General features: G+C 36.0%; 1 protein-coding gene across 1 annotated transcript in view; it reads right to left on the minus strand.

The window, feature by feature from the left end:
* SUCLG2 (succinate-CoA ligase GDP-forming subunit beta) overlaps positions 1 to 25,716 on the minus strand; it is a 317,191-nt gene that overhangs the window by 17,302 nt on the left and 274,173 nt on the right. The window contains exon 10 of the mRNA XM_023498103.2: positions 1,506 to 1,626. Within this exon, the coding sequence (XP_023353871.1) occupies positions 1,506 to 1,626 (121 nt within the window). The remainder of the gene's footprint in view (positions 1 to 1,505; positions 1,627 to 25,716) is intronic.

Below are 25,716 nucleotides of genomic sequence, written 5' to 3' on the forward strand. Positions count from 1 at the left end.
TGCCTTAGTTTCTTCACCTGTAAAATAACATACAAGCCAAGATTTGATATGGGACTTAAACGAGATGATGATGTCTATAAAGTGCTTTGCAAATATTATAGCAGTATATAAATGTCAATTTTATGTCATCATCACAGCCAACACTTCTATTGTAGAAGCAGTATAGGGACATCCACTTGAGCATCCTCCTTGTTGGGGGAGGGTGAAGAAAGAGAGTACAATGACTATCCCTATTATACAAATCACCTCACCTCTTTGAAACTCTGAAACTCTGAAACTGGAAGATTTATTTTTCTTTTTTGTCATCACTTCCCATTAAGTTATGATAAATATTACAAATGTACACTTATAAAATAATAGCATTATACACATAGGCTAATATGGATTTGCATATATATAAACACATATAAAAAGTTCTCAATAAATGCTTGTTGACTGACACAAATAGTTATGATGTAAGCAAGAGTGAAACAAGCAGAAAAGTATAAGAAACTGGAAGAGAGAGAGATCCACTTTTACTGGGTTTGGGTGAGATATTTGTCAAGGAAGGAAGGCATCATGGGAGCACATGAACTGAATAAGGATGAACACAATTGTATAATGGATTCAGAGCCAGAAAGTTTCTCAATATTATGACAGACACTATTCCCCTCCCTGGAGCTAGCTGACATGGTGAGAGCAGCAAAGTAGGAGATGTTAAATGAGATCATCTTGGTCTAGGGATACATGCTTCACATGCTTCAGCAACTACGTGAACACAAAAGTTGTCAAAACAAACAAACCATAAAGATACATTTGGAATAATAATTATAATTAAAAGAACATATCAAATAGTACTCATATAATAAAAAAAAGCTTATAGAAAATCTTTTCAGTAGAGTTTTGAAAGAGGGAACTCTTCACTTCCCCTCCTTCCAATTTGACATATCATTAAACCCAAGGCAGGTACTAGATGAACCAAAGAGGTCATCTGTGGGCTCCTGTCCCCAACATGACCAAAGGAAGTTTTCATTAACAGCAGTAGATAACCCCAACAAAGAAGGTTTATCCAATTCTTGCAAGGATGTCTAAGCATCTCTTCTATGTGAATTTGACCTTTGCACTTACTTTGACAAGAGGGCTCTTGAGATACTTCTCTTAGGATACTAGAGGAAAGTTGATTTTTTTTTTTATCTAAAGAAACCAAGTTTAGTGTTGAAAGTGTGGATTCTGTCTATTCTTTAGTGGTTTTGAGAGGATAACAGTATCTTTATACTTTGACATCAAAAACCTATTAAAAACTTGGAAGTTTTTATTCTTTGGGAGTAGGGTAGGGTAGCATGGGATGATGCTATAGACAAGGGAGGAAGGATAGGAAAAGTATCTAAAACTCATAATCATGTTATAGATTCAGTCATTATGAAGCTCATTTTTCAAAACCAAAGTGAAATGTCATTCTTTTGGGAACTATTTAAATAGGGAATTATGCTGGGAGTAATATTAGTTTCAGATGTTTCATAACTCACCTTCAAGCCTCACCACTAGGGGTATCTTTAGTTCCAGCTCTCGGCAGGCTCGGGTAATGCCATTGGCAATGATAGCACAGTTTACAATTCCACCAAAAATATTGACCAGGATGGCTTCGACCTAGAGGGAAATAAAAAGGGTGTTACTTACTTGAAATGAAGGGGAAGTGATTATTAGTCATTTACTGACAGCTGTTAATCAAACTATGAAATACGATGGGAATGAAAATACGTTGATTGTCTTAGTATTGACATATATTATGTTGTACATATATACATATATAAACATAAAATATATATGCATACACACATAACAAATACACAATATAGACATAAAAGTTCACATGATAATCCCTTTTTATGATAGTGAAATGTATAATGTTATAGAATGTGTTACATATATATGATAATACAATTTTTTTTTATTTCAAATAAAAATCTTGCTAATTGTTTAATATAGAAAGAAAGTACTGTATTATAGAAATATCCATGGGAAGCAATGTCCATAGTAACACATATTCCGGACAATCTCTATGAAATATTTGCCTTAGCAATTGACTCTCTTTCCTATGTTAATGCATAAGTATATATTTCTCTAACCTAAAGTGATAGCACTCTCTTCCTATAGCACTTACTATTTTTACCAGTTATTTATAAGTTAATTATCCACTTCCTTTGGTGTCTCTTCTATTTTTGTTTTGAATTGTTCTTCATAGTAGTTCCATGTATGAAGGCATTTCAAAGACCATTTAGTCTAACCCGTCTCTATATGATAATACTGTCTTATAATATCTTCAAATGGAAATCTAGCTTCTGCTTGAAGAAATCCCACGAGAGAAAATCCACTATTTTCACAAGTAGAACATACCACATTTCCACAATTTTATTTATTGATGGTAATTCGATGATGGAACACGGCTTCAACACAGAGTCAGGAACACCTGACTTCAAATCTGACCTCAGAAAATAACTAGTTGTTTGACTTTAGGCAAATCATTTAACCCTGTTTCCCTCAATTTTTTCATATGTAAAATGATCTGTAGAAGGAAAAGGCAAAAATTCCAGTATCTTTGCTGAGAAAGCCCTAGACAGGGTCATGGAAAGTCAGACATGACTAACATGACTGAACATCAACAACAATAAATGTGTTAAGAACTGAAGCCTTACATTAAGCAATAATATGTCTTTCTGCAGAAATCACCCACTGTTCCCATTTCTATCCTTGGGTCAAGCAGATGAAATATATTCCCTGTTTTGCCATCTTGCCTTTAAATATTTGAGGAAAATTATTGTGTCTTTTCCAAATCTTTTCTCCACCAGGGAAAAATATTCCTAGTTGTTGTTTGTTGTAGTTGCAGTTGTAGTAATCGTAATTGTTCTTCTTTCTTCTTCTTCCTCCTCTTCTTCCTCTTCCTCTTCTTCCTCTTCCTCTTCCTCTTCCTCTTCCTCTTCCTCTTCCTCTTCTTCTTCTTCTTCTTCTTCTTCTTCTTCTTCTTCTTCTTCTTCTTCTTCTTCTTCTTCTTCTTCTTCTTCTTCTCCTCTTCCTCTTCTTTTCTTCCCATCTTTATATGGCACGTTCTTCATTCCTCTCACCATCCTAGTCATTCTCAACTGATTGTCTATAGACATCTGAACAAGGCATAATAATTTTAATATTCGTTTTTAAAGGTTCTTGACTTCCAAATTCTTTTTCTCTCTCCCTCTTTTCATCTCCTTTTCCATTGGGAAGGTAGGCAATTTGATATAGGTTATATATGTATAGTTATGCCAAACATATTTTCATGTTGGTTATATTATGAAAGAAAACACAGATTAAAAATATAAGAAAAATAAAGAAGAAAGCAAAAAAAAAAAAAAACCTAGTATGCTTTGATCCATCAGTTCTTTCTCTGGAGATACACAGTTCTTTGTCTGGAGAGAGAGAGAGAGAGTCTTTCAGAATTTTCTTGGATCACTGTATTGTTGAAAAGAGCTAAGGCATTTATATACAACATTGCTGTTATCATGTACAACATTCTCCTGGTTGTGCTCACTTCACTATGTATCAGCTCAAACAGTCTTTCCAAGTTGTTTTTTTTTTTTTTCTGAAATCAGTCTGCTAATCATTTTTAATAGCACAATAGTATTCTGTTAAAAGATGATATATCTATTAAAGAAAACTAAAAAAAAAAAAAAAAAAAAAAAAGAAAACTAAGAACTTTTGGGGGAGCATGGGGAAGGCAATATTACTTTTTTGTCCCACAATGAGCCTGTAATCCTCCAAAACTTTTTTTAATGTGAACCTTGATTAGCTAACCATATCTCTGCCAAAATATATCTCTCCCTCCCTCCCTTTCTCTCTTCTTCCCTTTCTCCTTCCCTGTGTCCCTCCCTCCCTCCCTCCCTTCCTCCCCTCCTCTCTCCCTTTCACCCTTTAATATTGTCCGCTAATACACTGGTATGAAACTCAAATAGAAATGGGGACACAAGGATCCCTGTGGGCCACATACAAAGTTAGTTTTACAAGGCAATGTTGACTATGCTTTATTGTATTTTTATTTATTTTGATAAGTGTTCACCAATTAGATTTTAGTCAGGTTTTGGTCACACTCAAGAGGGCTGTGAACATGTGACCCACCATGTTTTTTACCACCAAACTCTCTAGAGTGCTCTAGAACCTGCCTGGAATTGAAGTCAATTTCCTTAGCCTCCTATTTACAGTCTCAGATCTCATCCCAGATCTCATTCCTGTTTTAAAAGATTGAGATATATTGTTGTTGTTCAATTGTTTTCATTTGTGTGACTGTGACCCCATTTGAGGTTTGTTTGGCAAGATATTGAAGTGGCTTACTGTATACTTCTACAGCTTGTCTTACAGATGAGGTAGACAGAGTTAAGTGACTTGCCCAAGATCACAAAGCAAATGAAGGTTGAATTTGAACTTGGGAACATGAGTCTTCCTGACTCCAATCTATATGGCTCTATCCACTATGCCCCCTAGCTGCACAATTCAACTACAGCACTTTTCCAATGGGATAATTGTCTAGTTTCTACAAATTTGTCAATTTTAGTAGCTTTAGTATTTTTAGTACAAAATTTAGTACAAATTTGTCATTGGCAATCAGTCAAATATGCTAGTTCTTTTAGAATTCAAAGGTGAAATTCCTTTTCCCCCCAATCATTTAAACATCACTGTCCCTTAACTTTTCCTATATTTAAATCTGATATTCTTAACCAAATTGTAAATTCTTTAGAATCTTTTGTACTTTGTAACTCTCAGAGTACTATGTCTGTTGAAAATGCTTAATCAACAGTTGTTGATTTGATGGGATTTAATTGCTGAAATCAAAGCTCCCACACAAACACAAAAGGGAATGCATGTTAAATGCTGTTCTGATAGCTTACATGAGTTTTATGAGAAGGTAGGAATATACTAATTATATCAGAGTAACAACCTCTGCAATAAGATGACCCTTGAAGAAAAAGGTACAAATTGATATCCGCTGTGAGAATGTCATAATGGATATCAATTGATTGGAATTTTTCAGAAATGTAAATTCATCCTGAAAGCCCTCACCTATTTGTACATATTCCATATTCAAAAGCGTGTGGGCCAAAAAGTGTACTTGTTCTGACTTGATAAATAGGTATAAGCAAATCCTTTATAATTAACATGAAGAACTAAGTAATGAAGAGAATTCATTACCCAGATTAATTGATAAAACCCACAGAAAAATAGCTCTTCGACAAGGGCTAGGAATTGAAAATCTTACATCTAAGTTACAATTAAATTATATTTCATTAATTGCAAGGCATCCACAGATATGAAGCTTACTATCATTGAATCCCATTATTCTAATAAAGCAAGTGAGCTGTACAAAATGTATTTAAGATCAATGAGAGAAATCTGTATTAAAGGACCGCTAACTTATTTACAGGTTAAATTCTAATAACAAAAGAAAAATGACCTTTGATGAGAAGTTGCACATAATAGTATTATCATAAAAATAATGGGCAATGAGCATTATTTTTCGATCCCATTAGAAGATGAGATGAACTCAGAAACTAAAGGTTCCCATTATCATGTCTTCATTGCAGTAGGTGACTTTTGTTAACAGAGGTTCATTCTTTCTCTCTTTAATGACTGCTGCTAAATGCTGCAAACGTTCAGGGCAGACGCTTAAGCACATTAAAGAAAGTCATCTAATAACACTATTGCTGTCTGACATTTATATAGTATTTTAAGGGTTGTAAAGTGCTTTGTGTAAATTATGCCATTTTGGTCTTCATGAAAACATCCTAGAATACAGGGTAAATGTATTATAACATTTAGAATATAAGCTCCTTGAGATTTGGGATGATTTTATTCTTTTTAATTTGTCTTACCAGGTGCATCACATTATCTGATTGAGCTTCATTTTAGCCATCAGTCCATCAACTAACTACCAGTTATCAAGGGCCTTCTCTGTGGTTCGCATGATGTGTTTGGGAAGAGGGGCAAAGATAAGAATGACATGATCCCTATCCTAAAGAAGCTTATATCTCTTCAGAGAAAACAATGCATATATAGATGATAACTTCAAAATATATACAAAAAAAGGTAATTAGATGGTGGGGTAAGGAACTAGCACAAGGCAGAGGATCTATGAAGGCTTCATGTCAAAGATGGCCATTGAGTTAAGTGCTGAAGGAAACTAGGTATTCTGAGAAGAAAACATGAGGAGAGAATGAATTCCAGGCATGAGAGACAATCCAAAAGAAAAGATAGGAGAAGGGATGTTTGGGAGGGTGATGAGGCAGGACTCCTGAGGACTCCATTTATTTCAAGGACTTTCTCCTTTATATAATGTAATAAAAACACCACTACACATGTGGGACCACATCAACAACTTGCTGTTGTATGTAGTTTGCCACCTGCTGTCACTCTGCTTCAATCTCAACACAGGTTGTCACCGTCCCCTGACTTCTCAAGAAAGCTGAGAGCCCTTAGGGGGGGGGGCTCTCCCCTAGCGGGAGATGGGGAGCCAAAGCAGAAATTGTTAGCAGGTTCCCTCTGGGCTGAAGGTTCTTATACTTTACCCAGTGTTTCCCCATTGACTGTGACCCTCTACAGGTAATCATGGGTTTTTATGGAGTAGGGAGGCTCAAATTGTGTTTCAGAAATAACGGCTTGGCAATTATGTAAAGGAAGGAATCAGGTGGGGAGAGACTTTAGGGAGAGAAACCAAGAGATAGTTATCACAATAGGTGACAGGCCTAAGGGCCTAAATTAGGATTAAGACCATGTGAGTAGAAGGAAGGGGAGAGAATATATGGGAATTGTGAAGATAGAAGTAATGAGCTGGCAATGGACTGGCTCTGTTTGGTGAGGTGAATTATTCCAAGCTATACCAACCAGAAGGTCAGCATTTCCTGAGCAGAAATAGTATGTGACAGATGGTAGATGAGGAATTCAATACTTCTGGAGTTGGAATGGCTTGCCCAAGGTCATCCAACACAGAAATATTTGGTAGGAGGACCTAAATCTCTGTCACTGTCCAAGTTCTGCATACTTTCTAGTGCATTCTTGAATGCATTGCATATATGGCTGTCCCTCCTCGATTCATTAAATCAATCCACTTAAAAAAAAAAGTAGGAAGCACATACCAGACAATGCATCTTGTGCTGCAGATAAAAAAATGTACCATACTTTGTCCTTGAGTAATAATAGTACTAACTCTAAAAATCTCCTCTTTGGGAGTAGGAGCAGAGGGAGCATTAGTTTGGGTCATTTTCCCAAACCATGTGGTTTATTCAGGAGGCAAAAAACTAGACTTTAACAGAGATTCTAAGAAGCCTGAGTATCCCATGAAGCTAAGCTCAGTGATGAAAATGATATGGAAACTCTTGAAGAACCCCAAAAGAACTAGACTCCCACGTAGCATTTCACTTGAAGCAGGAATACTTTCTCCTAGCTCTGATGTTACCAAAGATAACTGGATCTTTATTGTATTGCTTTCTTTTGTAGCACACACCGGGAACCAAATCTACTTCAGTGGTCAATGTGGGTCAGGGAATTGCCTTTCATTCCTATAGCAAATTAGATTACATGAATGAATGAATGAGTGAAAATGCAATTATTACATGCTAACCAGATGTTGAGAATTTGTTAAGCATTGGGCTGATTTTACTCATAAGCTTTCAAAGTACTGAATCTCACAGGGCAGTTAGGTAACACAGTGGACAGAGCACCAGCTCTAGAGTCAGGAGGACCTGAGTTCACTCCATCACTTGACACTTACTAGCTGTCTGACCCTAGTCAAGTCACTTAACCCCAGTTACACAAAAAGTAGTGAATTTCTATGAGGAAGAGTTGTTTTCTTCTTCTGGCATTAGACCTTTTTGAGAAGGAAGGGAAGAGAGAAAAATTGTTATTCAAAGCTTAAGAATTAAGTGATTTTAGATGTTGAAGGAATCTTAGAGGCCCTAATTTTATAGACAGGGCAATTGAAGGGTAGGGAGACTAAATGATTTGCTCACGGTCACCTAGGTCAGAAGCAGGATTTAGCTCAGATTATGGTTCTATCATGCAGATTGTTCTTCTACCTTCTATTCACATCCTACACCTGCCATTTTGACCTGAAGGAAGGGAGCATGGCATATTGCAAATATTAAAATTATGGCCTTGTTAGTTTTAGGTAACTCTTTATTCTTTGTCACAAAGGCAAGCTCAATGAATATGATGCAATGCATTGGTACTGTAAATAGTGAATGTCACAGTATTTTGGAGACATCCTGTTCCCAGAGCTAAGAGCCACTAAGCAGGCTATGCCCTGAGTTTGGTATAACAACAATTCTTTACACTCTGGATCATCTCATCCTTAGGAATAGTTTATTGCTTTGACCAGCACCAAGTGTTCACTAAGTGAGCTTCTCCTATTTCCCAGGGACCTGAGAGTCAGAAGCCAGTGATCCATCACATCTCTTGACATGCTCACAATCTTTGTATCTTATAACTGCTAAGTGAACTGAATCAGGTATTGCCATGCTAGTACAATGTGAGACAATCAGCTTGGAAACTATACCCAGAGGATCCATGAATGCTTAAAGTTGTCCTGAGAACTGCTACTCAAAATCTAAATGATTTTATCATGGTCCAGGCCATTTTTTATGTATATAAAGCACTGCCTTTGATCCAGCATGTTAAGCCCTCTTCCTCAGGAGAAAATCTGATTGCAAGCATTTTCCCCCCTTTGAATGTAATTAAACTTCTATTTGATCCTCGACTTTCCTATCTTTAGCCTACTCCAAACCACTTGGAGGTTAGAAGCTGGTCCCAGTCCAATTGACATGATGAATACTGAGAACAGAAAGAAGCAAAGGGATACCCTTATGAGCTGATACAAAGTGCAATAAAGCGAATCAAAAAAACATTGGTTCAGATGCCTATAAGAATGGAAAGGAAACCCTAGAAACTGAATGCTGTGTAGTTAAAGTGACTAAAACTGGCCCTAAGAAAGATGAAAACTTCTGTCTCTTCCCTTCTTTGCAGAGCAGAGCAGACCACATATGTGAAACATGCATTCACTGCCAGAATCAGGTGATGTGGCTAGTTTTTGCTGCTTCCTCCCTGTTTTTGTTCTTTGGGATGGCTCTGTGGTTAAGATATATTCTGAAATGAAGGTGATGAAAAAAGAAAAAAGATAATAATGACAGGTTTTAGGTTTGGATTCAATCAGGGACAGGTTGTACCAGATGACTTTTGAGATACCTTCTAACTGAGATCCTGTGAAAGTGAAGCCAGATGGGGAATGAGGCAGTCAAAGAAAATTGAGGCTGTTTTTTTGGAACCTGGCCCAGAGCTGGTCAAGAGAACCTAATGGTTATCATTTGAAAATGGCACATGGCCATGAGGTACCAAGCCTTTTGAGCTGGAAGGATGTAAAAGGAGGACAATATATGTCAGGACTTAGAATGAAAGTTTAGTTTATAGAGTAGGGAGACCAGAAGAGAGTCAAGTTAATTTTGCTAGGAATGTAGTCAGGGAGTGAGCAGGAATTAAGAAATACCAGAGATAATTCCACAATAAAGAATGGTCAGTACTATGGAACACCAGAAGGAAAATTGGGAGGTGGGAGTGGTAACCAACCATACTCAATATTATTGCATTCCTTCCCACTACCATAAAGCAATTTGCCGCAGTCATGCACTTTAATGGAAATCTGATTTAAGGCTTCACTCTGGGCCAGTTTCTATAATTAAGTACTATAATCTGCAATCTCAAACTGAGAATGAAATTAAGACAGTTTAAAAAGGAAGGTCTCATGACATTATTATTATTATTTAGCATTTATAAAGCACGTCAAATTTTCAATGTGGCTTATGTTCATTCATTATTACAAACACTAATAACAACTCTCAGTGCAGTCTTTTCTTCCTGGCAAACAAAATACAGAAAATGACTGAGCTCAATTTAAGTTTCAATGATTCTCCCAAGAGATTTCTTAGTGCTTGAAGAGCAGTGGCCTTGCTCTTCTTCCCTCACAAAGTCCCCAATGAGATTCACAAGTATTGCTACTTACACATTTTTTGAAAAGTAAAGCTCACACATCCAGGGGTAATGGAAGCAGGTCTGGGGCTCTGGTGCCCCTTACCTCAAACAGTACATGATCTGAAGTACAAATAATTCTCAAGGCTTTTCCAAGTGATCTGAAAACTGAGACACATTCAGATCTCAAATAAAAATAGCTTTAATTTTTTTTTTTGCCCCAGATTTTAAACGACTAATAATGTTTTCGTTTTGTTTTAATTTTTTGTTTTAACTACCAACTCAACTTAGAGTCAAAGAACCTGAGTTCAAATCCTTTGAAATCATGGACAAAACAGGTAACCCCATTGGATCTCAGTTTCTTATTTTGTAGAGTAAAGAAATTAAGCTAGCTGATTTCTAGGATCCCTTCCAGCCTAGATCTATAATCCTAATTGTAACTGTAATGATTATTAAATTTTAATTCAACAAGATGTCACATGAACAATAACAAAAGAAACCACATGTATATTTCCTTTCTTCACAACTTGAGTACAATCCTGTAAAATATAGGACATAGAATGTGCATGAATAAGAAGTGTAGTTTCACATTTTTAAAGCATATGTTAATTATCCAACAGTAATAAAGACAGCAACTGGTGGATATAACACTTTAAGGTTTGCTACATACATTATGTACATGTTCTTATTTGATCCTCAAAACAATCTTGTGTGGTAAAGATTGTGTTACAGTATTTTCATTAAGAGTGAAGGAACTTAATGCCAAGACGAGATAAATTACTTGCCCAAAGGGCAAATGGCAAAGCATTGTTGGAACACAGCTTTCCCAATTCCTGTTCCAGCATTCTGTCTGAGATCTTACATTGTTGCTAAATTAGTTTTTACTTTTTGTTTTTCTTGCCCTAGTCAATATCTACTACTCTGATCTCTTTATTGGCCCTGGTCCTCTTTAAAATTCAGTTATTTACTCAGTGGGTACCAATTAAATACCTATTGTGAGCAGAAAACAATATAAGCCTCCAAAAATAAAAAGAAACAAAAGTAAACATCCTCCCCTCCCCCCTTTATGTACTCTGTGAGGGAACAGTGGATAGAGTGCTGGTCCTATAGTCAGGAAGATTCATCTTTCACATTTCAGGGCACTGGGCAAGTCACTTAACTTTTTTGCCTCAGTTTTTTCATTTGTAAAATGCGCTGGAGAAGGAAATGGCAAACCATTCCATATATTTGCCAGGAAAATCTCAATTGGATCAATGAGGGGAGCCCCAAAACTCTTTCTCTTTCCCTCTCTCTGACTTTGGGGGGAATGCTAAGCTCTCTCTTGAGACACCCACCCCAGGCAATCAAGATAAAGTGGTTTCATTCTCTCATCTGGGTGGGACTAGTTGAGTCCAGGACCAAACCTACTTAGCCTGAGCTGGAGATCTCTATCTAACTCTATTGAGTTGGAAATTAATCCAGAGACACTAATTCAATTCCAAGATTTTCTATTCTGATTCTAGCTCAGACTGTTCCCAGTGCCTATCAAGAGCTGTCCCCAGCTTCTACCCAAGGTTTCAAGTATAAAAAGAGGCAACTTGGGACTTATTCCTTGCAGAGGACCTAACATGCCATGCTAAGGAATCTCTCTCTTCCCTTGGCATAAGCTGTAGCCCGATGCCTGCTGAAATGATACCCTCCTTCAGTGTTACTCCCTTTTTATCTCTCTCTCCTATTTCTCTAACAAGACCTTATTCACTTTTTCTGCTAGGATGGACTTTTTCTGCTAAAAACTTTATATCCCTCTGTTGGGACTTTGCCACCAAGGAATTCAGTCTTTCTAGCAAAGGCTGACTTCCCAATGCCAATAGTCAATTTATTTTGCCAGTTTAACTTTTCAGGTTCATAAATTCATTTACAAAGGACCTGTGCCACCAGAAGGGGTTCCCACAACTCCCTGCCCCGCCTCAAACCTCATCATTAGGGGGACACAATCCAGAACCTCTTCGGGATCACAAAGAATTGGATGTGACAAATGTGATTGATCAAAAACAAATCCTTAATGGATTTATTTATTCATTTAGTTATTTATTTGATTATTTGTTTATTTACCTTTTTAGGAGAAACCACTGTATACATGCATGTGAATCTAAAGTACATATGAAATAAGTAATTTGTGTAAGAGTAAACCAGCAACTGGAAGATCAGGACAATTCTCATGGAGCTGTTGGGACCTGGTGAGAGGCCCCACGAACAGATTATGCAAAAGCCTAAAGAAAACTGTACTTGTGGACAAGGAAAAGTAAGTACTCTTATTTGTCTGTAGTTTGAAATTTCTGAAGAGGAAGAATGTGCAATAAAAGCTGGAAATGAGGCTTGAATCTGCCAAACAGAATAGACCGTATTTTTAACTTCAAAGTTCTGGGGAGACATTGGGGTTTCTTTAGCAGAGGAAGAATATCATTTTGGCAACTGTTTGAATTGTGGATTGGAGATTTGAGAGATGAAATTAGATGATCAGTTAGGAGGCTATTCCAGTTAAGAAATAGAATAATTAATATTCATTCATTCAAACTAAAATGCATAAGGAATTATATATATTATTAAATTAAATGGAGATAATACTAAGTGGCCCACAAAGGGATTGATCATTTTGATAACAAAGATTTATGATCCATTGAAATTCTATTTCGTTTTCTATTTTTTTTTTTCTACAAGGTTGGCTAAAACCTGGCACCTTCCAGAATTTAATGATTATTTTATCTCATTATTTTCTTTCCAACATCAATTTTCCTGATAACATGGTGAGATCAGTGCTGTTTTGGTGGCTGATTCTTCCTTAATTATCATGATGAGGTTAAGGGGGAATGGATCCATTCCCACAACTAACTTACAAAAGGTGAAAGCCTCAAATAGTCCTTCCTGATTCACAAACCGTAACTGTAAGGTGAAACAGATCAAAGGACAGATCCAGGCTATAAGCCAGTCATTGTTTAGAATCATGGCTACAGCCAACACAAATGTCCTTTAAAATATACTATATCATACGCAGTTAGTACTGATAAGTGCAACTGATTTTTCTCTGATTATTCCGATTTAGTATGTTAATTTAGCCCCACTGGAGAAGGCACTAGGCAGATAAAGTTAAGTGAACATGTTTATATTACTAAAGATAAGGAAGAGACCATTTTGGGCCCCAATGCAGTTATTTTAATTCTTAACATCATCACATTCTTTTAAGCATCTGTTTTTGTGTGTAGATTTTTTTGGTTATGTTTTGTTTTCTTGCAGAATTCTAATCAGATCTCCTAATCCATTGGCAGCTAAAGGAGGGGGGGGGGAAATGTTCAAGGAAATTAGATGCAGCTTGGATAATTGATGTTTGTACGGCTGGCTTTAATAAAAAATACTCTGCTAAATTAGAGGGGAGTCTAAAAGGATTCTATCAATAAGGAACTGAGTCAGGTGAAGAATTCAATCTGGGGCTCTGTTGTAATCTTTACAAATAAGCCGACAAATCAGTTCAGTGAGGGCAAAATTGTGCTTTCAAAATCTGCTGAAATTCATTAGCACTCCTTAGATTTCCTTTTCACCCTTGGCCTTGATTTATCATTTCCGAATTATTTTCTTTTTAAATTCATTTCAGCACTTTCTTAACTGGGTCAGAGTGACTGGGATCCAACAATGTACCTACAAAAAATGACTGACACACAGTGCTCTTTCAAAAGAAATTAGAACTTCTCCAGCATTGTTTTTGAAAAAGAGAAAGCATGATTTTTTTAAAAACAATTTGGGAACTTTCAGAACTCAGAAATTAGCTAGTCCTTAGCTAGAAACAGGCCCCTCTAATGCTTGGAGGTGGGGGAGGGACTGGGTAAATTGACTTAGTGTACTGTTACCTCTGTGTTATTGCATTTTTATTTATTTTGTCAAATATTTACCAGTTACATCTAAGTCTAGTTCAGACCCCATTTGGGAGTGTCAGGGTATCATGTAACCTATGAACTACATGTCTCACTTATTAAATCTAATTTATACAAATGCATTCAGGAAGCAGGGCCATTGTTCTCTGGACAAATTTTGCATATTTAGCTGACACAGCCTGGAGTGATAGTTTGGATACTCATCTTAGAGGCAGGAAACCTGTCTGATACTCAAGACATTTACTAGTTGGGTAACCTTGGGTATGACTTCTGACCTCACAGAGATGCAATTTCCTCACCTGGAAGGTGGAGATAAGTGCATTTTCCTTGATGATCTCACTTTATTATTGTAAAGGAAAGCATTCTTTGAGCCTTGAAGGACAGTCCAAATGTGATTTTATGTCATGCTAAGACAAGATTGTCTCCTTCCACAGTCTCAGATCCAGAACTGGAAAGGATCTTATAAAACATCTGGTCCAATCTCCTCATTTTTGAGGTTAGAATGTTCATAATGCAACTAAATGAGTAGTGAATGGTCAAGTTTGAGGAGTGGCTGATCTAAGATTAGAACTCAGGTCTTCTGAATCCAGATCTACTCTTCTTGGCCCTGTATATATGCAGTCCATCTTTTGCTAATGATCTATAAGGAAAACTAGAAATCCCTGGGAAAATCCCTTAAAGACCTCCAGTACCAAATCAGTAACTAGTCTACCTACGTGCTGAATGAATGAAGGATGCAACCAGTCATATTGAAATAGACATACACCCACTTGCACATTGTTTAATAAAAATAACAGTTATTACTTTTTACAGCACTATAGGTTTGCAAAACATTCTACAGATTTCATCTCATTTAATCCTCCTGGTAATCCTGGGACATGGATGCTATTATAATCCTCATTTTATAGACAAGGAAACTTGGCATTGAGAGGGGTTAAATTTACCCATGTGGGCTGAGTGTTGAATGTAAAGTCAGGAAAGTGAGGGTGCTAATTTTGCCTCTGATGATTACTAGCTATGTGATCCTTCATAAGCAATTTCATGTTTCTTAGCTTATTTTTTTCACCTCTCACATGGGGACAATAGTACTTAAAGCACCTATTTCTGAAGGATGCTGTAAACATCAAAGGAGAAAATGTACCCAGAGTGCTTGTCAAACTTCAAAGCACTATGCACATTACTATTATTATTATAGTTGTTGTTACTATTGCTCAAGGTCATGAAGAACAAAAAATCTTTTCTTGCATAGTTTATATTTGTCCATAAAGAAAAGATAAATAAAGCAGTCTCTAGATAAAGCATGGATTTGATAACACTTGTCTTTGGGTTCCCTTGCCTCCAATGAGCCAAGGCTTAGCTCTCCATCACCAGACCTTTCCTGAATCACATTGAATTCATTGGTATATGCTTTCTACTCACTTGTGTCTTGTCTTTTTTCTGGTATAAGAATGTTTAAAGGCATATACCATTGTGTTTTTATTTTGAATTCCTAACACAGAACCTTTCTAAAAGTTGTTGGCCACATATTGAATAGTTCCCCCATTAACAGTGATCCCCACCATCTAGTTCAGACCTATATCTCCTTAGTGGCAAACTCAGCAGAGGCATCTGGTCTTTTTACAATTCAGTCCACCTGCAGAGCAATTTGGATCCTTCCTTCACACATGTGGGAAAAATGTACATAAGAACATCCCAGAATATGAATGATGAAGCCATAACTTTCTTCTTCATGAGAATCTTTTCTGAAATATTATTTTACAAAATGTTTCTCTTTAAAATGCATAAACATAAGATACTTGGGAACTCCACAAGACATATATGGGTACTTCAAAGTGGCTTATTATGTTAACATAAACATAGCATTAATATTTAACATACAGAACTCCTAAAGTTTTCAGGGAATTTGTTTACATGATTTCATGTAAAAGTTCAGTCCACAGGCTCTTAATCTTTTGTTGTGTGTGGGTCATGGACCACCCCTGTATCAATCTGTCACCTGCATTTAAAATTGAAAGAAATGCTAATTTTTAGCTAGAGATTAGTGAAAATAAAAATTCAATTTTTTATAATCCAAGATCATAAACCATCCACTGAAATTCATAACACTCTAAAATTCATCTATGAAACCCACATTGTCTCCATTTAATTAGTATACTATGCATCCCATTGCATCTTGTGCTAAAGCTCTTACATAGTTTGGGTATTCCCCCCCTTCTGAGGTCATCAGAGACTTGCTTAGGTCTAAGAATTTAGTAATCAAAATTAAACCCTAAATGAGTAGAACATTTACACACACACACACACACACACACACACACACACTGTGGCTAAATTTAGTCTTTTATTACATAAACATCTATCTGTTACTTGAATAAGGAATTGCTTTACACACAAAGTTTGATTTGAAAAAGATCTGCTGTTATTCTCTTGCCAGTCTTTCCAAATAAGGGTACATTGTAGTGATACTGGAAGGAGAAACCCATTTTTTTCAAATAATTTAATAAAATTTTTAAATGAAAGACGAAGGAACATATGTGAGTCTAACGTCATCTCTTCCCTGGAAATGAGCTATTGCCATCGACTATTGAGAAACATTTTAGTTACAAAACTGTCAACCAAGCTTAACAGATAATTGCTTTGAAGGCAGAATAGCATTCATTGTTCATAATGCAATATCTATATTTTATTTGTAACAGGAGCTACATTTGTGTAGATTAAAATATTTATTGGCATGTTCTCTTAGCATTATTTTGTCCAATCATCTCTAGCTTATGTCATCTTGATGAATGTGCATACTTCCATTCCATCATCATTAGCTGAAGAGTTAATATTAAGAATATCCATAAAGTTGGCAACTCTCTGAAGAGCTCATTTATTAATCTAAATGCAGGATGTCTATCAGTCTTGACTTGTACCACAATGGTGTGAGTGTGTGTGTGTGTGTGTGTGTGTGTGTGTGTGTGCGTATATGTGTGAATAACTGCTGCTCTTTAAAGATAGGTTGTTTCCATAGCAGATTTCTAATATAGAATGCTATCAGTAACCAACAATTAGCAAAACAAAGCAAAAAATTAGTGTGGGCCACCATACTGCCAAATGCTACCACATACTGATATTATAGTAAAATACTGCCAGTTTACCTCACAGTAAAGCCTACTGTTTCCATAAATAACAAAGTTATTGTAAAATGAAGGTGGTGTGATGTTTCAGTGAAGTTTTATACATCTGTTCCAATAAACCTGAAACATCATTTTATTTGGGGGAAAATATAGGGTGCTCTATTAACACTGAAGAGACATTGATATGAATGGCCTTTTGGGGAGCCATTAATATCTGAGTGGAAAGACCAAAAATACATGTTTGTACCTAACACCATGGTTAGGTGTTAGGGGGCCACCCCTAACTTGGGGCCAAACAGGTGCTTAAACATTGTATGAAGAATCCAGTGGGCACTGGACCCAAGGAAGAATTAATAAGTTGATTGTGAAAAGGAAATTAGTGTGAAAGGAGGTATCTAGTGAAGATTCCAAAGATACCCCTCTTCCACCCAGATAATCAGGGAGAAGAATGCTTTCCTTTTAAACATGGAAGTTGGTGTGATGTTTCAATGATGTTTTCATAAGTGAGAATGAAAGAAGAAATAAAGAAAATAAAAGGATGAAAGATCAAAGGAAAAATTCTGACCTGTGTCAGGAATCAGAAGGGTAGAGGAGTATAACAGAGGAGAAGGACATGGATCCTCATAGAGGAAGAAGTATTTTCCTTTCCAGCAAAGAATGAAAATGAGGATACATGCGTCTTGTGAGAGGAAATATAACACAATGCAGGTCATTGTAAAAAGTGAAGAGTGAAGACTGGTAATGGTTAGAAACATTGCTGAGTGGGTACAAAATCAGCTAAAGACCCATCTGAGAACAACAGTGTCCAGTCTGTGTCTTCGTAGGGCATTTATGAAGGACTGAACCAAGAACCTTCTATGACTTGTCAATCATATGACTACTACCTATTTTTAGTGATTCACATGGATACAAAGGATAATATATGCAAGAACTTAGAAAAGCTTATTATAGACTGTAATATTTTAGAAAAGAAATTGAAGACATGAGAAAAACACTGACAATCTAAGTCCAATCCATGCCTAAATATGAAGCCGTTCTACAACACACCCCAAGGATGGTCATCCAATCTTTGCTTGAAGACATCCAATGATGGGGGAGCTGCCATATTCTCAGGTTTCTCATTCTATCTTTGAACAAATGTCAAGAATTTTTTATATGGATATTACATTGATATTTTTGCAAGATACATCCCTCAATATTAAATTTACTTTTGGACCAAGCAGGGCATAAGTAATACTTCTTCTTCTTCTTTTGGCTTATGTAAGAACTTCCAATATTTGAACATAGTTGTCATATCATCCTCTCCAGCTCCCCTAAACACATACACACACACATACACATACACACACACACACACACACACACACACACACCATATCCACATATCAAGTTTTCTCTTCTCTAGACTAAACAATCCAGTTGTTATATAGCATGCTCTTGTCTCTTCATTATCTTAGCTGTCCTCTTCTGGAAAAGGAAAATGATCTTTTGACCAGAATGAATAGAATGGAAGAGTTAATATGGAGTCAATACCTAATATAAAAAGGAGACAATAAAATAATACCTTGTTTTACTTAACAAGTTCAAGATACCTTGCATAGATGATATCCTCTGATAAATTAGCAGATAATTAGAGAGAAAAGTTGGAGGAGGAAAAGAGAAAGGAGAGGAACTAGAAGAGGGAGGAAGAAAAGCAAAAAAAAAAAAAAATCACCTATGAGAGGATGGAGAGAAGAATACAACTTTTATTCAAGAAAGTTCCCTGATCTGCAAGGGTGGTAATTATGCTTTTGACTTCTTTGGCTAATAATTTTTATTGAGCTTCTGGAGGAGAAAAGAAACCAATTTTTTTCTGCATTTATTCTCCTATCTACAAGCAACATGAAAGGTTGCTATCATAAGGGCTCTTCAGACATAGACAATATTCTAAAATGACAGATATCACTGACTGACCTTGCTGTAATCTGTTACTCAGAAGCCTGATCCCTTTATTTAGCTGAAACAAGCTACTCAGCAAATGTCAGTAAACCATGTCTGGAGCAAATCAAAACCTACTTTGGCAAAGAATTTTCCCATGGCTGCCTAGGCCTGAAATCCAACAAAGCTTTTTTCCACCTCAAGGTACCTAATTCATTGATTTGCCTCAAAAGACAATTGGCTTAACCCTTTGTAGGCTACAATGAAATTGCTTAAAAAGCTGTCAGACTTAACACATTAGATGTTATTGGAAAGCTTTAGTTCACTATTCTATCAGAGTGTCAACTCATATTTGTCACATTTTCAATAACAGACAAAAAAAACTTAATTCAACTCGGTTCATTTCAATATACATTTACTTCAAATACTTAGTATTTGGCAAGTATCCTTAGGTTAATGAGATCCCAGATATGTAAAGAAGTAGAACTGCTTTGACAATCATTCTATTTGCCTGACTTCTAAGTCTTCCTCCATCCTTCTAGTCATTCAAGTTCAAAACCTGTGTCATTCTAAACTCACACTCACTATCTTCCATATCCAGTCATCTGTCAATTTATTATTTTTCCTACCTCTTTAGTAGGCATCTTATCAAATCTATCCAATTCTCTCCACTCATACTACTACTATCTTACCTTAGGCCTTTGTGACTTTTTGTGGGAACTACTATAATTGCCTGGTCCCCTTGATTCAAATCTCTCTCCTTTACAATCTGTCCTCTACAAAACTACTGAAGTGACTTTTTAAAATGAGTTTTTGGTAAACTCTAGAGACCTACTATTACATTCTGGATCAAAGAGAAAGTCCTCCAGCTGGCAATTAAAAATCTCTACAATGTGGTTTCTTCTTATTCTTCCACCCACTTTATATACTTCTTTCCTTCTTGCCTCTTGCCGTTCCTAATACCCTGTACTCTAGCTCTATTCTCTGTTCTTTTGCCTTAGTGATCGACCATATTTAGGATTCACTCTCACCTCACTTCTGACACTTGGATTTCTCAGGATGCTTCAAAGCTCATCTCAAATACTACCATCTACTTCCCTTGCTCCCAATACCTTTCTCCCAAAATTATCATGTAGCTATCTTAAATACACAGATAAGTAAATCTGTCTGTCTCTGTCTCTCTCTCTCTGTTTCTGTCTCTGTTTCTCTCTCTCTCTGTCTATCTGTCTGTCTCTGTCTCTGTCTCTCTCTCTGTCTGTCTCCCTTCTCCTACTCCTCCACCATACACACAGAAATTGGCTCTCATAAAGAGACTACAAGCTCCTCAAGGGTAGAACTATGTCATTTTCTTCCTTGTATGCCCAGTGTTTCCTACAGTTGTTTGTGTTTTTCCTTCCTCACTGTTATTTGTTCTCAAAGAGCACCATGACATGAGGGAAGTGATAATATGACATGCAAGTGAGTTGGTTTTAAGTGAGAGAGGGCTGTGCAAAGTCACCTGTCTCACTTTTTCCTCCAGAGCCGCCTGGGCCCAGTGGCCAGATATAGACTAGGACAACTTTAAATGAACCCAAATGCATTGGGAGACCTTGGCCTTTTTAAACTAAGGTCTTTTTCGTGCTCAGTTTGACTGAGGCAATATCCATTCAGTGATTAAAGCTAGTAATGTCAGGTACTCAGTAGATAATAAATACTAGTTGAATAATTGCTAAATTCATTCTGAAGCCTGTGCCTTCCAAAATAATAGATTCTTTTATTCCCTTTTTAAAACTCTCCCCTGAAACAAATCAAAGTTTTCATCAAAATACAAAACAAAACAGACTTTTAAAATGTCTGACTAGTATTCAAAGCATACAATATGAAATTACATGAGCATTTTCAAATACTTTATTCTAATAATTTTCTTTTGGGAAGATTGTATCATCTATAGATATTAAATTATTATTATTATTAATTACATGAAATTATTACTTATTAACTGTGTCCATCAGTTCCAAGGTTGATTCAGATAAAATTTTAAAGTGATTTAAATGATTTACAAAAATTAAAAATGAATTTTTCAACAGTCCAAGTGGCCAATTTGATTACTAACAGCATATCAATCAGTCAATCAAACAAATAAGCAATTATTAAATGCCTACTATGTATCAGTTACTGGGCTTTAAATCCATACTTCCAAAAGACAACCCATTTAAATGATTTTAACTACTCAGCCTATATGTAAATACAGATCCCTGCAAAATCCGAGCTCTCTCTCTGCCTTCACCACTAAATCACCATGTGGCTCCAAGTTTGTCTCCCAGAGAATACAAGATGACAGAAACAATCCTGAGCACCTTGGATAAAGAATGCTAAATATAAAGTGTTCATCTGCAAACTTCCCCAGTTCTTGGACACAATACTACTTGAGGTTGATATATTAATTACTTTAGGACAGCATGACCCAGAATTTAGTATAAGAGCACTTTGAAAGTAGGCTTTACTTTTTCCATACTCTGATTTTCTCTAGACTAAATCATAAGAAACTGTTAATAATCCACAGCCAAATATATTCAAATGGGAACATACATAGGAAAAAAAACTCATACAGGGAAAGTTTTCATAGGAAGAAATAGAAGCTATTAACTCATACAATTTTAAAAGAAGTTTTCCCAATAAATAATGGAATCTTATGGGATTTCCGTAGAATATAATATCTGATTTGAGACTTGAAGGGGGAGTTAAGGGTATTAAGAAGGAGAGGTGAAGAGGGAGGGCATTTGGCAGATGAAATACAGGATATTAAAAGACATGAATAGGAAATATGGGAATATTGAGGTAGAGGAAGAGTGGGTAGATCAGTTTATATAGAATGTTGTGCCATGAACAAGAGCAAAATTCATTGAACACATAAAAGGAGGCTTAAGGCTTAAGTCTTATAATGGAGGGTTTTTTTTTTTTTCTTTTTCTTTAAGGCCAAGACCAGTTTACATTTTACTTTAAATGCAAGAAGTCATTCTTATTTCTTGAGCATAGAAATGCATGGCCAGATTGTACTCATATCACTTCCTCAGCTCTGAATGGTCTACCCCAAATTCCTTTCCCTCTGAGAATCCTAATCTTTTCCTTCAAATCCAGTTCAGATTTCTCTTCTTTGAAACCTTCCCAGACTCCTTTAGTTCAGAATGATCATTTCCTGCTCTGAGGTCCTAGAGAGCTTATTATCCAGACCACTCAGAGGGTACTTATCTTGTATTCCCTTGTGGCAACTCTCAGGGTACTATTTGGCTTCTTATCTCCCCCTTGTATTATTATTTAGCTGTTCATGGTTTATGACTAATTCTTACCAGCAATGTAAAGACAGGACCAGTGAGTTCTACTATGCTGTGTTCAACCCATAAGCATTTGTCCAGCAGCTACCATCTCAGGTGCTATGCTGTGGGATGGGAAGAAGTTAAAGATGAAATAAGACACAATTCTTGCCCTACAGGAATGTAGTGGAAGAGATCTGACATACATACAAAATGATAAAATGAATATTAGAATATCAGTGCAACAAGAGAGATTCACATTATGAGTCATGGGAAGTTGGAAATCTGTGCAGAGACCCTTTTCCAAATGGGAAGAAAGTAGAAATTGGGTCTGGGGAAAACTGATTTTTAAGGATGCAAATTCAGAAGGGACTGGGTGAAGTTCATTTTAGTCATGGTATTAGTAAGGGAATAGGGGAAAAAAGAGAGAGAATGAGAATGGGGAATGTTGAGCATGAAAAACAGACCAGGGAATAGGTTAAAGGATCATAAGATCTCATTTAGAGCTGAAAAGGACCTTAACAGTGATCTACCCTCTTAATTTTGGAGATGAGGAAACAGTCCCAGTTTAGGTTAATTAACAATGTGACACAGAAGACATTGGATGTAGGATTTGAAACCATATACTCTAAGTGAAGGTCCATTGGTCTTTCTACTGTACTAATCTCCCTCTTGCTCCTTTTGTAGCATGATCAGGCTAAGTGGTATAATGGAGCTAGCATAAGAAAAGTCTTGCCATGGGAAGTCTGGGATTAGAAAAACAAAAGAATTAAAATAGGAAGACAAGAAAATGATTATAATATAATAATCTATGGGAAAAGTAATGAAGGTCTGAATTAGCCTGGTGACAGTGAAAAGAGAATGTAGAGCATGACAAGAAAGAGAAAGAAAACACCCACAGCCAAAACTTTGAGTGAGCTTTGAGGGACCCTAATTTAGAAGGAGAAAAAGAGATAGTGAAGAAAACAGAGAAGAGTGGTCCAAAATGTAGGAAGAAGACCAGGAGCATTATAAAGGGAAGAGAAAGCATCAAGAAAGGGGGAGATTCTCAACAACATCAAATGCTGCAGAAAAAGTAAGGATAAGGATTAGCTTTGGATTTGGGAGTGGTGGTAGAAAAGTTATTAAAATTATTTTATAGAAATCCATTTAAGTAGATGGATAGGGGTGGAGTCCTATTGAAAACTATAACTGTCTGATAAAGAAGTTCAGTTAGTGAATGTAAAGTGTTCTTTCTAGAATTTTGATAATGAAAGAGAGGACACAATTGTAAAATGAGTTGGCTTTGGGAAGGAGAAGACCTACCTTATTATATGAAACTGAGGCAAAAGGGGAAAGGATCTATCTGAATTTCTCTCTATATCTCCAGTGATATCTTATGCACAGTAAGGTGCACAGTAGGTGTTTGTTAGTGTTTGCTAATAACATTTCTACCATTTCTACTGAGGATCAGATAAGATAAACCAGAGTAAGAATGTACAATGGAAGAGTAAGGCTATATATATATAAAATATTCTAATAGCTTTTAAACAGTTAAGAGATACTAAGAGATGCTGAAGCATTTAAAAAAGAGAAGGACTGAACTGAAAATAATGGCTTAAAATGAAAGCAGGGAATGGCCTCAATGATCTTTAACCATAAAATGAGCTAGATGGAATCAACAATTTTTAAGGTCCCTTTCAAGTGTTAAAGCTGAAGGCCAGTCAATTCTTTAAATGCAGTATAATCTAGAATTTATAAATCAAATAATTTATATTAAAACAGAAATATAGGGATTTTGTGTGATGGAGGTTAGTAGGTGTGTGTATGTGTGTGTGTGTATGTGTGTGCATGCATGTGTAGGTTTAATGGGGAGTTGAAGGGAATAACAATCTGAGCATCTTTAATATTATTTTTCCTGATATCTTTTGTTTTTCTACCACTTTCATATACCAATATGTCCTTCTTTTCAGTAGCTCCTTTCAATAGAAATTGTTTAATACTAGAATTTTTGACAGATGACTATGAATACTGATACATTTTATTGCCCAGAATAGAAATCAAATCTGCCTATCTGCCACCACCTCTCAGTAAAGCCTATAGATATATTTCACTATGTGATTATCCCTCTTTCTCCTTCTCTCTCTACCTTACTTCTTCCCTTCCTCTCAACCTCTTTCCCTCCCACCTTCTCTCTCCATATATATGAACACATATGCCATATATATATAAATAAATATTACTGAATTTATAATATAGTATATGTAATATATATGCACATATACACATGTATGCACACATATATGATCAGTCAATATATGCATATAGAAAAGCTTATATCTATATCTTCTATACCTATATAGTCACATGTTTATGTATGTGTACAACACAGTGTATATATATTTGGATGTATGTGTTTACACACACAGGTAAATGTGTGCATGTGTATGGGCATTCATCTGTACATAAACATACATACATGTTCAATACACACAAAATACAAAATATTATGTACACATGCAATGTATAGCGAAGTTATGCAAGCACATGTACACACATGTCTATATATATATATATATATATATATATATATATACACATATGGATATGTTTGTATATATAATCTCCGTGTGTGGATTTTCTTCTAAAGGATTCTTATTTTAGAAATGTGGCCACTAGAGTTGTTCTATAGATAGCCACAAACTGTGAACCCAAATAAACCCTAGTATCTTTGCCACTTCTTATGCTTTTGAACGGAAACTCCCTGGAACAGAAGAAACTTTGAATTAGAAACACGGGGAAGGGAAATGTTTTTAGATTTTGGAAATAAGTTAATTTCTTCAGGGGACAACTACCATGCAAATTCTATGCTGGGGGATGAGGAAAGTTTCTTTAAAAAAATAAAAATTATATATGCCAGTTATTGTGGCCCAGTAGAAAGGACTGGATTTCAGTTTAGAGGACCTGCAATCAAGCCTGGGCTTGGCCACTCACTGCTTGTTCAGACTTGAATACATCACCCAACATCTGTGAATCTCAGTTTCCTCATGGATAAAATAGAGGTTCGACCACATTACCCTGTATCATGTTCCAAAGTGAGTTAAATGAATCATAATTTCTATGAAGGTCTTGTCTTATATCTTTCCTTCTTTTTAGACTCCCTAAGTATCCCTAAGTCTCTCCTCATCAAACCAACATGAGAATAGTCATAGTTTAATGATTATTGAGTGAATCATTTCTCCAGGGTTAAGGAACTAGTATTAAAGAAAAGAAAATGAGATTAATCCATTTTAAGAAGAACCTAAATCCCAGATTCTCATTTGTGCATTAATAAAACAATTTCTTTAAAAAATAGCTTTTGAAGAATTTAAGATGTCATGTTTCGAAATGAAAAACTGTTCAAAACTACCATTGATTTCTGACTACGCTTCTTAATCTGAGTTTTAAAATATGCTGAAGTGTACAGTATGATGGCCCAATGAATATTTTAAATCTAAA

Source organism: Sarcophilus harrisii, chromosome 1, assembly GCF_902635505.1.
Source record: "Sarcophilus harrisii chromosome 1, mSarHar1.11, whole genome shotgun sequence".
Taxonomy (NCBI): Eukaryota; Metazoa; Chordata; class Mammalia; order Dasyuromorphia; family Dasyuridae; genus Sarcophilus; species Sarcophilus harrisii.